This window comes from Xiphophorus maculatus, chromosome 18, assembly GCF_002775205.1.
Source record: "Xiphophorus maculatus strain JP 163 A chromosome 18, X_maculatus-5.0-male, whole genome shotgun sequence".
In the NCBI taxonomy this organism is placed as follows: Eukaryota; Metazoa; Chordata; class Actinopteri; order Cyprinodontiformes; family Poeciliidae; genus Xiphophorus; species Xiphophorus maculatus.
The window spans coordinates 18,438,054-18,452,519 of NC_036460.1; the positions used below are offsets into that span (position 1 = coordinate 18,438,054).

Here is a 14,466-nt window from a genome sequence, read left to right on the forward strand (position 1 = left end):
ATATCAAGGAGTTTTCATGGGTGACATAAAACATTTTTAAAGAAATAAACATCAATGACCAATAAAACAAACATAAAATTTGGGGCTGAACAAATCTGGATTGGTTATAAAGATCTACAATAAACACATGTCACATTTAAAGGTCTGAGGAAACAGGCTTGTTCAATAAAGTCTTTTAACTACAGCAGGGGATTTTACTCATATGTGTGAGTAAAATTACACGCATGAGTAAACAAGTACACTAAATACACTAGAAGCCTTTATACCTGATTGTCATCAGGATTAACTAGTTCCAGCAAATTGCATTGGTGATAATGAGGAGGCACTGAAGACAGGCATTATTATAAACTGCTTTCAATTTCTGGAAAAGAATCTTATGATTAATATAAAAACCAATAAAAAGAGAACTAATATATGGTAAGTTGCTTACTCGATGTAGTAGTATAGAAAAAAATGGGTATAGCTAAAAGGACAACCTTATAAAGATGAGCCAAAAAGATACAACATCAATTTATTGCCTGCAGGTATGTTTGGAGGTTGTTCAGCAGGTGAGAGCCATAAGAACAACATGAAGACGTTTTTCAAACATGTTTTTCAAAAGACTTTAGGGTTGTGTATGGCTTAAATGGTAAACACAAGTCTGCTAAATTCATATAAAAAATGTCAAATCAATAGAGCTAATGCAGACAATTCAAAATTAGAGAAATGTGAGCTGTTTTTCATCAAAAGGGGGTTAAGCCTCTTACAGCTCTTGGAAAGCCTGACTACATAATCCAATTTTCATAAATGATTGATTTTATGGATGACAAATAATACATTTCAAAATATGTGCCTAATTATTCATGTCACATAAAAGGAATAAATAAATACTCGGTGTAGATAGCACATGGATTTATTACCCAAAGTTGAATAATTGCATACAGATTGCAATGGGCTGTTCTGATGGAGCTCTGTGGTTAAGTTTGCGGTTTATATTAACGTCTGTCTTTGGTTGGTGTCTTCACTTGACCCCTTGTGACCTGATCTCACTTCCTCACTTTATGTGCAATTTAAGTCAGAGCCTGCGTCATAAAGCCAGCTTACTGGTGCAGGAAGTTCAGAGAAAACCTTTTAGCCATAAGTAAAAATGTCAGAGTGGATTTGCCCACTAAAATGAAACATCTAAAAAGAATGATCACATTCTGACACAGAAAATAACAGACTACTATGAAACATGCACATTACTCTCACTGCCAGACAGTCAAACAGTATTAGGAGTGTGGAACTGTCCTGTGTGTGATTTTTGTACTTTGAAATAGGATTAATTGTTTAATGGCTTTATTGGTCTAAAAAAGATGGAAAACTATGAACACATCTGCAGCACAGCCTGTAAAACACTTACAAATGTAAGGAGAGCTTAAATAAACTAATGTCAACCTTATTTATAAGGCACATAAGTGACAGAAATGCTGTACAATAACCTCCCAAAATATTTATATTTAAAATAAAAATGAAACATTTTTCTAAAAAGCATACAAAAACAAAAGGATAAAATAATACGATCAAAACTAAATTCAGCAAATGCAGTCGCCACTTCTTACTAAACAGATCCATGATGATTCCGCAAAACATATATAAAACTTAATAATCACACCTTTCCTATAATCTTTGTTAAAATCTATAGCAAACAGCCACAACACAAGTGCATGGTCATTTAATTCATGTTAAATAAACAAGAGATTAGCAACAGATATGTATCTGTTAGCCATCTCTAAGGCAGGCATGTAAAAATCATTTTCATTTCTGGCAACATCACGATCTTGAATGTCCTAAAAAGAGACAGTTGTGGCAAAATCTATTGATAAAATTACCCTTTAACACACAGTTAAAATATAAATTAATAACAGTCTCTGCATTTAATAAGAGGGCCTTGAGTTGCCTTTAAAACAAGAAAAAAAAAGATAGACTTCAACACCATTGTTGGGTAGCATCAATTTAAGATAATTTCATGATAATTTATGTTGCTAATGTATGTCCTACTATAAATCAGTAGTGTATATAAAGTGCTTCAGGCTAAAACATTACTGACTTGAGCAATAAAATTTGTTTCAGAGCTTCACTTTAAAATAAATATGACACTCAGCAGCTGTCTGAGGCTGACATACAAGTAGTAGCATAAAAGATTTTGTAGCCAGCAGCTTGGTTACAAGTTAGATATTGCAAGTTAAGAAATTATTTAAATTAATGTGTTTTCACTGAAAAATAAGCCATTTATATCCCTCTTTTTTCAAATGCTAATCAGCAGGATATTATTAAATGAACAAATAAATTGTGGCCTTTTGCAGGTCTTTCTATTTGTTGAACACATAAATACCTATTTGCACACATAGTAGTTTATGATCAATTGGACTCCTATAAAACTAGGCTGATTCTTAGAGATGGTGACTTAACCTTCTCAGTTTCTATTGAAACTGTTTGTTTACTGATTAACTTGATACACCATTCATGGCCTTTATTCAACTCTAGCTTCACTGGAAGAAGGGCAGAGGGAAAAGAGGAAGACGTGCAGTAAATAGCTCAGGGCTGGGAATCAAACCGGGGACAACTGCATTAAGATATGTAGCTTCTGTGCATGGTGCACCTGCTCTACCACTGAGCCATCTGGTGCCTCATTTGATTCTTTTTATATGGACATGCTACATTTATGTAACCTAAGTGAGAAATCTGCAGGATAGTGTTAATGCATCACTAATATAATGTACAAAAGATATTAAGAGTACAGTAAAGCCCCTTTTGTTTGATTTCAGTGAATTCAGAAGCATTAGTCAGCCACACGTGGTTAGAATCTGAAGTCTAAAACCAGTTACAGGTCACATCAACAGATCGGGTGCAGATGAGGGAAAATCCCACTATAGTATTTTTGCCATTTTTACTTTCTCATTTGTAAAACTCATAATATTGCTGGGAATCAAAATACTGTATGCATCCATGTTTGGATGCCAACATATTACCAAATATGATTAATAACTTATTATTAAAGTTAGTTTCTTTAGTTGAATTGGGACACTATTCTAGTTTCCTTGAATCATTAGCCAAAACATATGTACCTTTCAGTCTCTTATGAAGGAATACATTCAGTATTACAAAGAACACATACTTTTCAGGGAAAGTAAGTTGTGAAGATATTTAAAGCATTACAAGCATAATAATAATAATAATAATAATAATAATAATAATAATAATAATAATAATAATAATAATAATAATAATAATAATAATAAAAACATTTCTTAAACTTTGTCCATCTCAGAGAGCAGTGCTTAAATTATCTTCCAAACATAATCTGCCAAGACATTATTGTCTACTAAAACTGACTTGGCTGAACTAGAAGAACATTAAAGAGTCCCATAGTAACTCTAGAGGAGTTGCACATCCAGAGTTTAGAAGGGAGAATCTTTTGATATGATACCTGTAAATGATGTACTTCCTAAATCTGACCTTCATAGAGGAAGACATAGCCTATTATTGAAAGAAAGACATGTTCAAAGTTACTAAAAAGACAATAGCATTAAAAGAAAGTCTATTTTCAATGCTACTAAAATAAACTGCAAGGACTACATTCGCAGACCACGACCAGCAAATAATAATAAAAAAGAAAAAACAAACCGAAACCCAGCAAACAGAAAAAAACACTTCTCCTCAGCTGCGCACCCGCCTTACGTAAAAGATGTTAGTAAATTTGCTTAGTGTCACGTGGTACAACGTGTCGTAGTTGCTACCTAGTAACCACGCTAGCATTGAGAAAAGCTCTGTTGGCAACATTGTAGCGCATAGCGTCAAATCAAGAACTTAATTTTCAAAAGCTGCGATAGCGCAACGATTACAGGTAAAAGGTAAATACAATTGCAATTTTTTCGTGTTGCTAACAAGTTGCAATTACCCTCGCTTATCGCTACGATGAATGTTTACTTCCAAGAGAACAGCTAACGTTAGCTAATACTTTGGCGTTAGCTACCCATGCAGAGCTATTGCTTTGCCTCAATAATAGCATAGTGACTTAGTTACCGTTTAAACCTACGGGTGAAAACAGAAAAAAAAATCACAGCTTTGTAATATATATTAATGGTGGAAATTACGTCTTAAGTTGTTAAACAATTATATTTTTGTGCTTTTAATGTTTTCTCTTTCGATGTGAAATGAATCATGGCTACTGATTTAACACACAGACCGTCAGTGCAGTTTGCTTATTTCGAGCTGTGTTTAACCTCTAAAAAGTGTAGGGTATTACGATGCTTGGACATCTGATGCAAGATCCATTTTATTAGTCAGTAGTGTACAGATTTTTAAATACCTCAGAGAAACCCTTGCCCTACATAAAGTGAGTGGATCTAGGATTGAGAGTGTAAAAAAAAAAAAAAAAGCTGCAAGATCTTTGGCTCTTTTAAACTGTGGTGCCTTTGATGATACCTGCACCATTACACCGTAAGCGTACTCACATTGAGAGAACCAGCAGAATGAAAGTGTTCTCTCTAGTTTTTGCTTTTTGGTAGGATTTAAGGATATATGTAGAAATGTGTCTGTTGAGAGAGTGGAATCATACAGCACAAGAATGTGTTCGTTTTTGTTTGTTTGTGAATTAACACTGATGTAAAAGTCTTTTTTTACTATTGCTTTGAAATGATTGTTAAGATGACTGTTAAGATTTTGGTATTCACTGAAGTGGAACTTGTAAAAAGTTTGAGCATCACGGTTATAAACAATATTAGGTTGAACTGCACAATATATTGGGTTCAGAATTATAATTGCAATATCAATCAGTGCAATATTGCCATTGTAAATTACTGCTAGGATGCAGTAGGTCATTGCATGTTATGTTTCAGATGACATGGATAAAAAAAACTGCCTGTAATATTCTATGCATACTGGAAAAGCTTTTACAGCCCTCAGTTCTCACACCTGATCAACATGTTTAATGTCTGACAAGGGAAAGCTCAAAAAAGTATTAGGGGTATTTTGATAAAACAAAAGAAAAATTCAGAAATAATGGGGGTGAATTGATGCTGCCATCAACATGTTCAGCGACAATATTGGAGTTTCATGTTTTACTAATATTCTGCTTCCCCTATGTAATATATTAATGCCTGTCTTCCACAATTGGCAGGGGATTTCCTATCTAATCCTAACCCTGTCTTTCAGATAGTGTCACTATTATTTTTTTGCTTTGTCATTATTAGTTCGCAACACTGAGCTGGAAAATGCCCCATGGTCCAGAGGATCCTCGAAAAAAGTTTGTCCTGACCACAGCCGGAAACTTCTATGGTGTAACACCTTCATCATCCCTGGCTGACAACCAAGAGCTGAATAATTTCTTGGATGATGGAAATGAATTTATCTTGTCCTTTACCAGAAATAATAATGAGCTTCACTTGTCGAATAAGGTAACACACAAAATGCAGCAGAAAATGTCTACAAAAGTAAAATTTATAAAGCCAACATAGTAACAAATGTTTAATTTGATGTTAGTAAGGAATGCAAAAGTAATTAAGAGACCTCAATTTTGTCTCATATTTATTTTCACTACATGTCTATTCTGTACTTGAAAACTTTCAAGAACATTTTTCTTACCATTTTTTAAAAAAATCAGATTGAGGCTTCGGGGAATAGCAAAGAGAAGGTGTTGGTATTCTTCAAATTGCATCCCACTGTCATCACAGAAGACAACCTTCACAGGAGCCTCTTGGTGTCCTCCATGTTGGAATCTCCCATCACCACCCTCTATCAGGCTGTAAAGCAGGTTTTTGCACCTGTACTGCTTCAGGTTAGCCTTTGCACTTCTTCAGGTTAGCGTTTTAACATGCATCTTTCATTTAGAAAGATGGATAGAGGGTAAATGCAGGGTCAATTCTTGTTGATCATGCAGTCAGGAAAAAAAATCTCAGCATACAAAAAAATAATTGTTTGATTGCATTTTGAGACATTTACCATTTAAAAAAATCCTTCCTGGCTGAGCAAAAAAAAAAAATCTTTCTGAATGCAAATATATATATGAGTAAATTTTCTTACATTTCGGTCTTCCGTAGAAGTAGAGCTTGGCATGTTTTTTTTCTTACAAATCCTTGTATTCTTCAAGGATGAGCGTTGGCGCTCAGCTTTCGACCCTAAGCTTGCAAGTCTGCTAAATGAGCTGGAAGCGGGCCTGGGCTCTGTGGTCCGCCAGTCTGGGGATAAACCTTCTGCTCTGAAGGGCCGCACAGAAGATGATGTCCTGGGTATGTTCTTATATAAACTATTTAAAGAGATATAGTGATCAAGGTAACAACTCCTTTATGGTTTAAGTGGCACTTTAACCCTTTTGGGGCAAAATGTAATGAATACCCATCTGCATAATATTTGCAGATATTAATATTTAATATTAAGATTTATTTATACTCCAATTTAATATTCAGCTAGACACCCACGATTTTTGTTATATTTCTCTTAAGTAAGCAAAAGGTAAATTTCTCACAACAATAGATAAGAGATAAGTTATTCATTTGGTAAGTTTATATAAAAAAATTATCTAAATAATTTAAATGATCAATTGATTCTTAAAAACTGCAGATCAAATAAAACTTGGTCGTCTGCAATTTACTGTACGCCTTCAGTAATATTTTCAATAATGGCAAGAACTCAAAGAAATGATCTCCACCTAAAAGAGAAAGCTTTACAGTGTATTCAGATTTAATGAAGTATACGAAGAGAAAATATCAATTTGTTAATGTTAAATTGTTTTAATGATTATTTTTGTTTGACATTTTATTATTTTAACACTTAATGCAGGAATCCTGACCCCCAGTGATGAGTTCCAATTTTGGGCAAATCTTTCTGAGTCTGCAGAGAAGAGCAGTTTGAGAGAAAGGGCGTCGTATTTCACACAACAGTTCAAATCCATACAAAAGGTATGCAGGAGTTTTTTTTTTGATATCATATAACAAGCTTACTATTAAGGTAGTAAAACAAAACCATTTACAGTTTGCTTCATGAAACAGTTTTCTTTCATTTTAACATCTTAAAATGTGAATTGTCTGATTTTAGAACACATATAAAAACACTGCCCTTAATGACTGTTACTAAGATATTTCTTTTATTTAGCAAGTAAAACTCCACATGGTATATATGTGTGTGTGTGTGTCCACCAGGAATACGTTGGTCTTGACAGTTTGTCCATGTCAGATGTCGTGGATCTAGTGGAACAGAGCAAAGACACTCTTGATGATGTTTGGAGACAGACAGATTTCCAGCCCTATTCAGAGCTGCGAATGATCCGGCTAATGGACATTATTGGTGGGAGTCTCCCTGACACACATGAACCAAAACGAGGAACTAAAAACATTTTTTGCTAATGTTGTATATTTTTTGTAAAGCAAAATGATATGTTAGTGTGTTTATATTTAGTCAAATGAACCACTCTACATTGTTGAAATGTACAGTTTGGAGAACCAAAACTGAGTTTGTTTCCATAAAATAGCTTCATGTACTTAACATTTTATGCTGATACATATTTTTTCTTTAAGTATGAGGATGCTATTATTTTAATAATGTCATTTACTGTATGTGTTAAACTCATAGTGTGATATGCTTAAATGAGTTTTTTTTTTTTATCTTTGTGGTTGTACCTGTGAAAGGTGGAGCTTTAGGAAGGTATGTCCAGAGGAAGCTGAGTGGTCTTAACATTTTTGAAGAGCCATTTCTATTAGTGAGAGAGAATCTCAGAACAGGGGTCTCCATCTGTGAGCAGTGGGTGGTAGCCTGCGAGCATTTGACTGGACAGGTATGACAGAAGTTGATCTGTGCAAAGATTTTATTCAAATATGCAAGTCTGACTCAAAAAAACATTGTTGGTCACTTTATCAAAAGAAATACAATGAATGCCAAAATTATGTTTGCCTTTATGTTCTTTCTCAGGTGTGGAAAAGACATGCTCCACATCCTTGGAAAGGAAATAAACACTGTCCACAAACCCTTCACTGCCTTGCAAAGCGGCTAAATGAGGTAACTAATGGTTCCAAGATGATTTTGATTCAGGGATATGAAAGAATAATTTCTCAAATGTTGTTTTAAATCAATCAATGGGTGAAATAAAATGCTTTCACTTTTTCCACATTTACATGGGATTTGACTTGTTTTCCTAAACATAAAAAAGAGGAAGCAACAATGAACTGTTATTGAGAAAAGAAGGTTTTCTTTTCTTATGTAGTGTTTTTGTTTTCTTAGAAGAATTTTCAGCCAAAAGACCTTGTAAATTCCCACTTTTGTGAAATGTAAAACCTACAACTGTTTTTTATAATAAAGGGGAATTAAAAAATCTGATCAAATGATCTATATTGTGAATTTGACTTGACAGGTATGAGGTATAGCAAAACACATACAACAGAGTAACCTGAGAAAACAGCGTTGTATTGAATTGGAGCAGGGGTCTTCTTGTCCAACACTAGTGTTTGACTTATTTCTTATTTCTCCTATTTCACTAGTGTTTGAAGAATGGTTAAAACATTCCCCATAAACATTCTCTTACTCTTGTGCAAAGCCTTTTTTGAAGTCTGTAGCGTGTTTATAGCTGTGAAGACTAGGCCGACATAATAGACTCTAAGAGTTAAGGATAGGATGTCATTCAAGTTCATATGCGTCTGAAGACACACTAGCAAATATATTTTGACTGTGTGCTGAATTGGGTGCTTTCAAAATCTCATTGCTGTTAAATCTTTTTGAATCTTTTAACAAATTGCGGAAAAGCACATGAACCTTGGAAAATTATCTCAGTATTTTCTTATAATGACTCCAAATGTTTTCAATCAGTACAACATAACGGAGCTTTTTTTCTCTTCATTTTGTGCTGTTTCATTTTTTCTCTGCCTTGTTGGAGTTTTTTTTTTTATTATTTAAAGGTTGTTGTCTGATGATGTATCATGTTCATAGATACTTCTGTTTTTGCCAGGTTATTCTAAGGAACCACAATCTAATGCATAGTGCAGCTATTTCTGCTGTGCAATATTAGAGAAAACAATCATATTTGATCCTTATTGTATCTCTGTGTCTGCTAGGTGCTGACTGTCCGCACGGTTCATGAAAAACTGCTGTGTTTGCTACCGGGAGGAAAGCAGCAGGCCCTGTCTGCCGATCGTGTGTTTGAACCATTTTCTGGACTCAATCCTGTACACTACAATCCCTACACTGAGGTCAGATTTAGAGCACTCTGTCAAAACTTGGCATCTATAGGCATTTAGTATTTTTTTTTTCAATTGCTCATATTAGAAGGTTAGCTAAATCAGTTTTCTGCAACATTTCCTTTTAAAATGGACATAGCAAAAATAATTTACATGACCTATTCTCCTCCATTGCCATAGTCAAATTACAGATATTGTATTAAGTCTTCAAAATAAAATTATATTGAGTATTTAAGAACTAAAAATTGTAGATGAAAATACAAAACCAGTTCTACTCTCATTTTAATTTACAGAAACTTAATGTATTGGCAATTTAATCCAAGTTATCCACAATTTAATTAAAGGTTGACAACAAAGGCCTAATTAGCAGCACAAATGAAATTAATTGTCACTTTGCTGAAACTGCATTATGTGTGAACTTGTAGCCTGGACTTTTTGTTTTTGTTGACGTGATGTGGTCATGTTATGATATATCAGGGACTGCACAGCTCTTTAGACTCAGTCATTCATAGCCTATAGCAGTAAGATGTAATATGTAATCTCTCCAGACAGAGAAATCCCCTGCCAAATGTGGGAATTCTATCTCGATAAGTTTATTGTTATTAGGTTAATAAGATGTGCTTCAATAGTTGTGACCAATAGAAGTATAAGTAGCATAAATGAGTCTAATCTCTTTGGTATTTTTTATTAACATCCAGCTTCTGGTGGTGTTCTCCCTTACCATTTGTGAGATGATCTTACTACTTCACTTTTTGTGCAAATAAACTCATGACCTATTTCCGGATGCAACATTGGTATTTTTACAGAAAAGGAAACGCAAAGATGGTGAAAGCAGTGAGAGTCTACTCTAATATATTTACATCAATAGCCTCTCTCACATTATGGTTTCTCAACTAACGCTCAAACACAAACCTCTATTATAGATCACTTTGTTCTTTTGCAGCGTGGCAGGTGATCTACTGAGGTCACCCTTCTGGAATAGCAGAACAAAGAAATGTGGCTAACAAATATATTTTCCTATCTAATTCCCCCATTGGTACTGCTCTGTGTTGTAGTCCTCATGTGTGTTCTCCAAATGGATTCAGTACTTTAAATACATAAAAAGTTCTGGTGTTTGGACACAGTTGTGTCCGAACTTTTGGTCTGTACTGTATATCATTGAATGAAATGATGTGAAAGCACTGAATTTTTCCTGTGCTCATGTTGTGACTGTTCTACGTTATTGTAGCCTCTTTGGAGAGCAGCAGTGGTTCAGTTTGACCGAGTAACAGCTCCATCGGAGCAGGAGGTTGCTTGCAGACTAAAGAGCCACATCGCTGATGTGCAGGACAACCCACAACAGGTACTGAAACTCAACACTTGAACTGATGATTTAAGTGAACAGAGGAAACTTATGTTGTGTGTTTGTTTATTATGTAGCTTCTGCAGGTATTTCAGAAACATAAGGAGTTAATCAGACGCCCAACAATCAGCAAAGAGCTCCAGTCAGAGAGGGAGAAGCTACTGGCCAAGCTCCTTGACTACAACAAGGGTACATAATTATCATGTAAAATCACTGTTACTGTCTCAGAGAAGATGTGATTGTGATTTATTGTGCTTATGCAAGGTAGAAAATTTAAAAAAATGGATTCTACATTTGATCATAATTACTGGACTGTTGGATCTTATTACAGAATTAATACTATTGTTTCAACTTAAAATTTATGATTTAGTCAATTAACTGTGTAATCAGATATAACAGTAAAGGTTAGAGAACTTTTAGAAGTTTTATTAAAAAGCAGAATCAAAAAGAAGTCATATCTGAAAAGGAACACGTGATAGAGATAATTTTGTGAGAAATACTGTTCTAAATGTGTCTTGAAGGTGCCCTCTGTGTCAGACTTTAAACACCGTTCTTCACCAGTGGAGCATGCTAATACACCCACACTCCTGCCTACCTCAATCTAGAAATGATTGAGCAAAAAATGAGTGATGAATTGAGACTTTTGTTTTTACAGTGAATGCCTTTTACTGGGTCTTTTCTGAAATCACTAATAAATCCACTCAATCAAAGTATCTGACTCATAAAACATGTTTTAGCTGAAAGCTAGTCCTTAAAATGGACTACGCAAAATGCAGCTTTGGAGTCAGTTTTGCTTGTCATTATTGAGTCAATTCTATGCTATTGATTTTTTTAAGGCCTGAAGAATGATTTTGAGAGCCGTTGCCATGGAGGCCCTGGAGACAAGACTGGCCCACTTGTTGGCAGGAACCTCCCTGAGGTTGTCAACAAAATTGTTTGGGTGCGACATCTCTTACACAAGGTAAAGGAGGATGTTTTACACAAGTTAAGAAACCTCCAGTATTATAACTTAAGATTTAAAGAACAGACTCTCTTTGGTTAAATGGAAAGAAAATGACCACATGAAAACACCCCTACTCTTTTCTTTTACATGCTTGCTCTCTTGTGTCAGGTGGAAGACTCTGTCAGGATATCAGAGGCTCTGCTTTCAGACCTGTCTGGCTTCAAGAGTTTTCTGCAGTTCTGTGATGATCTTCTGGAAGTGTTGAGGGCGCATGAACAGGAACAGTTTGAGGACTGGTCCAGAGAGATACTTTTTGGATTGGCTGACCCAAAATCAGGGATCAGGTTAGAAATATAGAATTTTAAAAGGAGATTTAAACTAATTATGCAGAGTTTTGATATACAGTTCTATTTAACTTACTTGATTTACTACAAGTCATTAAGCAGGGTATTACGGTAACGTATAATGCTTGTAATTTACACAAGTTCAACATTCATAAGTTTAAAGTTAAGTCTTAACTTTAATTCAGCAAAACTTACAGAAACCATGTTTTGTATGAGTTTTATGTCTAAATCCCAACAATGCTTTGCACATAAATAGCATTGGTATCAAACGACGGAGATCCTAGTGTTTTTTTCTTTTTTTGTTCTACAAGCAACCATGTCTCAAAATTGATTCCCTCCATCTGTGTAGTCTTCAAGCCAGTAATCGGGTTATGGAACTGGACCATGTAGATGGCAGGCTGAAGATCCAGTACTCAGACAGGTTGGTCAGTCTGCTCAAGGAGGTCAGGCAGCTTTCAGCTCTGGGATTTCCCATTCCAGCCAAGATACAGCAGGCATCTAATACAGCAGACAAATTCTACAGGCAAGCCATCGTCCTAAAACAGGTGAGACAGTAGGTTAGGATCTATAATCTCTCTTTTTTATGTAAAAATGTATTCTAAATGTAAATGTTCTGTAAACTGTGAACAATGTCTCTGTGTTGTAGGTGGCCCATTTCTACAACACAATTGACCAGCAAATGATCCCCTGTCAGAAGCCCATGATGCTCAGTCTTGCATTGGCTTTTGAGCAGGTCATAAAGGTACAGAGGCAAAGCACGAGACAAAAGCTTTAAATGTGAAATGTAAAATTATAATATTGTCAGACACAAGTACTTACTGTATCTTGAACCACAAAACAGATTGTTTTAAACAATGATACAATTTTGTGCTTTTAGATTTGATGTAATATTCTTTTTGTCAGAATCATCGTTCCCAGTCAAAGGAATCAGGTAGTAAACTCCAGATCACCTGGGATAATCCCAAAGAGTTGGAGGTATACATCAGCAATCTGCAGTCTGCTGCAGAGAAGCTTTCCACTGAGAACAGAAAGCTACGAAAATGGCACACTGATTTCATCGACAAGGTGATAGCACTGAGACAGAGCAACAGTAATTTGAATTATTGCCATAAGTCTTTGGAGTCTGATTTTTTCCTCACTTAATCAGATAGTGATAACTTGAGGTTATGTTTCTGTCCATACCTCCGGGTATACTTCTCAGGTGGTGATGCTTATGAATGTGGACCTACTAAAACATCAGCAGCGATGGAAAGATGGCCTCCAGGAACTCCGCACTGGCTTTGCCACTCTGGAGGCTCTGGTATTTACAAAATTACAGAGTTCTTTATTTTTTTTTATTACAGAACAGATTACATTAAAAACAATCTTATTAACCTGACTGTATATATTAATATAAACTATAAAAGTACGGTACAAATTTAACTTTAAAGCATGCCACAACAGATTCCTGTTGGGACTTCCCCTCATCACAGCACCACCAATTCCTACCTATGTCTGTGCTTGATGGGTTTTTCTTGTTTTTACATTTGACTATGGATGTTTTCCAAGCTTGGATACAAGCTGGATATAAGATTTAAATAGCTTTAAATCCTGACTTTGTTAAAATAACATTTAAGCAATTACCTTTTTTCTAGAATGTGTACAACTGGTGCCTTTGTCTCCTAATCAGGTATACCCAACTTCAGTCATGCCCTGCAACTTCTGAATCTCTTCTGTAACCCTCTTAAATAAATGGCACCTTGCCAGGCCTCTGCAGAGCTAAATGACTTAATGCTGATGAGGTATTTCAGTCATTTGATTCTTCTGTGTTGGAGGAGGAATGAATCTAGAACAAGAATGCTTAAGTTCAGTTCTAAAGAACTACCACTGGGCAAATTTTAACACACCACAATGACCTAGAAGTTACAGGATATTAGTTATTGAGAACTGGATCAGAGCTGGTTAGCCAAAAATTGTACTCAAGAAAGAGTAACAAAAGTTTTAGAAATTTTTGCTTAAGTAGAAGTAAAACATCCAAAAATTTACTCAAGTAAGAATAAAAAACTGTGGAATAACTGACATTAAAATGTGATTTAATATTTTACAATAGTATCATCAGACAGATGAAAAAATAAAAAGTTATGTGCATTCTCTGATATTTTGAAGACAAATAACAATACACATAAATAACATAATAGTAAAATAACAAATTTAGCCAAACACTTGAACAAATAATAATAATGAATATATGTGTATTCACATTTCTCTTTGTGTTTATATAGGGGTTCAGTTGGGATGACATGCAGGCTTGGCGTCAGCACTGGAACTATCAGCTCTACAAGGCTCTTGAACACCAGTATCAGACTGGTCTGGAAGCTCTGAATAAGAACTTGCCTGACATACATGTTGACCTCATTTTCAAGTAAGTGTACTTTTAGATGAGAAACTATTTTTCTCTGTTACTTTTGCCTGCCTGTTTTTTTTAATCTTTTTTCCCCCCCCACTTATTTTCCCCTTTATATGCAGATCACTAACAAGACTTGTTACTTTGCCTCCCACCTTTGAATTTTCACACGTCTATCTCATAATTCGTCATTTCCTGTCCAACTCTTCCTCTTTCATGAACACTTTTGTGCTGGTATTTATAATAACTTGTGAGCTCTCTTATATTACTGT

At 35.0% G+C, this 14,466-nt stretch overlaps 1 protein-coding gene across 8 annotated transcripts in view; it reads left to right on the forward strand.

Annotated features, from left to right (window-relative positions):
* The first annotated feature begins 3,780 nt into the window (after positions 1-3,780).
* Positions 3,781-14,466, forward strand: part of dync2h1 (dynein cytoplasmic 2 heavy chain 1) — a 105,438-nt gene continuing 94,752 nt past the window's right edge. For 7 of the 8 annotated variants that reach the window (XM_023351403.1, XM_023351408.1, XM_023351406.1 and 4 more), the window contains exons 1-18: positions 3,781-3,872; positions 5,214-5,417; positions 5,624-5,797; positions 6,110-6,248; positions 6,799-6,917; positions 7,158-7,302; positions 7,644-7,789; positions 7,924-8,010; positions 9,060-9,194; positions 10,411-10,524; positions 10,602-10,713; positions 11,361-11,485; positions 11,636-11,811; positions 12,161-12,356; positions 12,458-12,553; positions 12,715-12,876; positions 13,013-13,111; positions 14,073-14,212. In XM_023351403.1, the coding sequence (XP_023207171.1) occupies positions 5,235-5,417; positions 5,624-5,797; positions 6,110-6,248; positions 6,799-6,917; positions 7,158-7,302; positions 7,644-7,789; positions 7,924-8,010; positions 9,060-9,194; positions 10,411-10,524; positions 10,602-10,713; positions 11,361-11,485; positions 11,636-11,811; positions 12,161-12,356; positions 12,458-12,553; positions 12,715-12,876; positions 13,013-13,111; positions 14,073-14,212 (2,348 nt within the window). In that variant the 5' untranslated portion in view covers positions 3,781-3,872; positions 5,214-5,234. The remainder of the gene's footprint in view (positions 3,873-5,213; positions 5,418-5,623; positions 5,798-6,109; positions 6,249-6,798; positions 6,918-7,157; positions 7,303-7,643; positions 7,790-7,923; positions 8,011-9,059; positions 9,195-10,410; positions 10,525-10,601; positions 10,714-11,360; positions 11,486-11,635; positions 11,812-12,160; positions 12,357-12,457; positions 12,554-12,714; positions 12,877-13,012; positions 13,112-14,072; positions 14,213-14,466) is intronic. The other variant, XM_023351404.1, reaches the window with a different exon arrangement.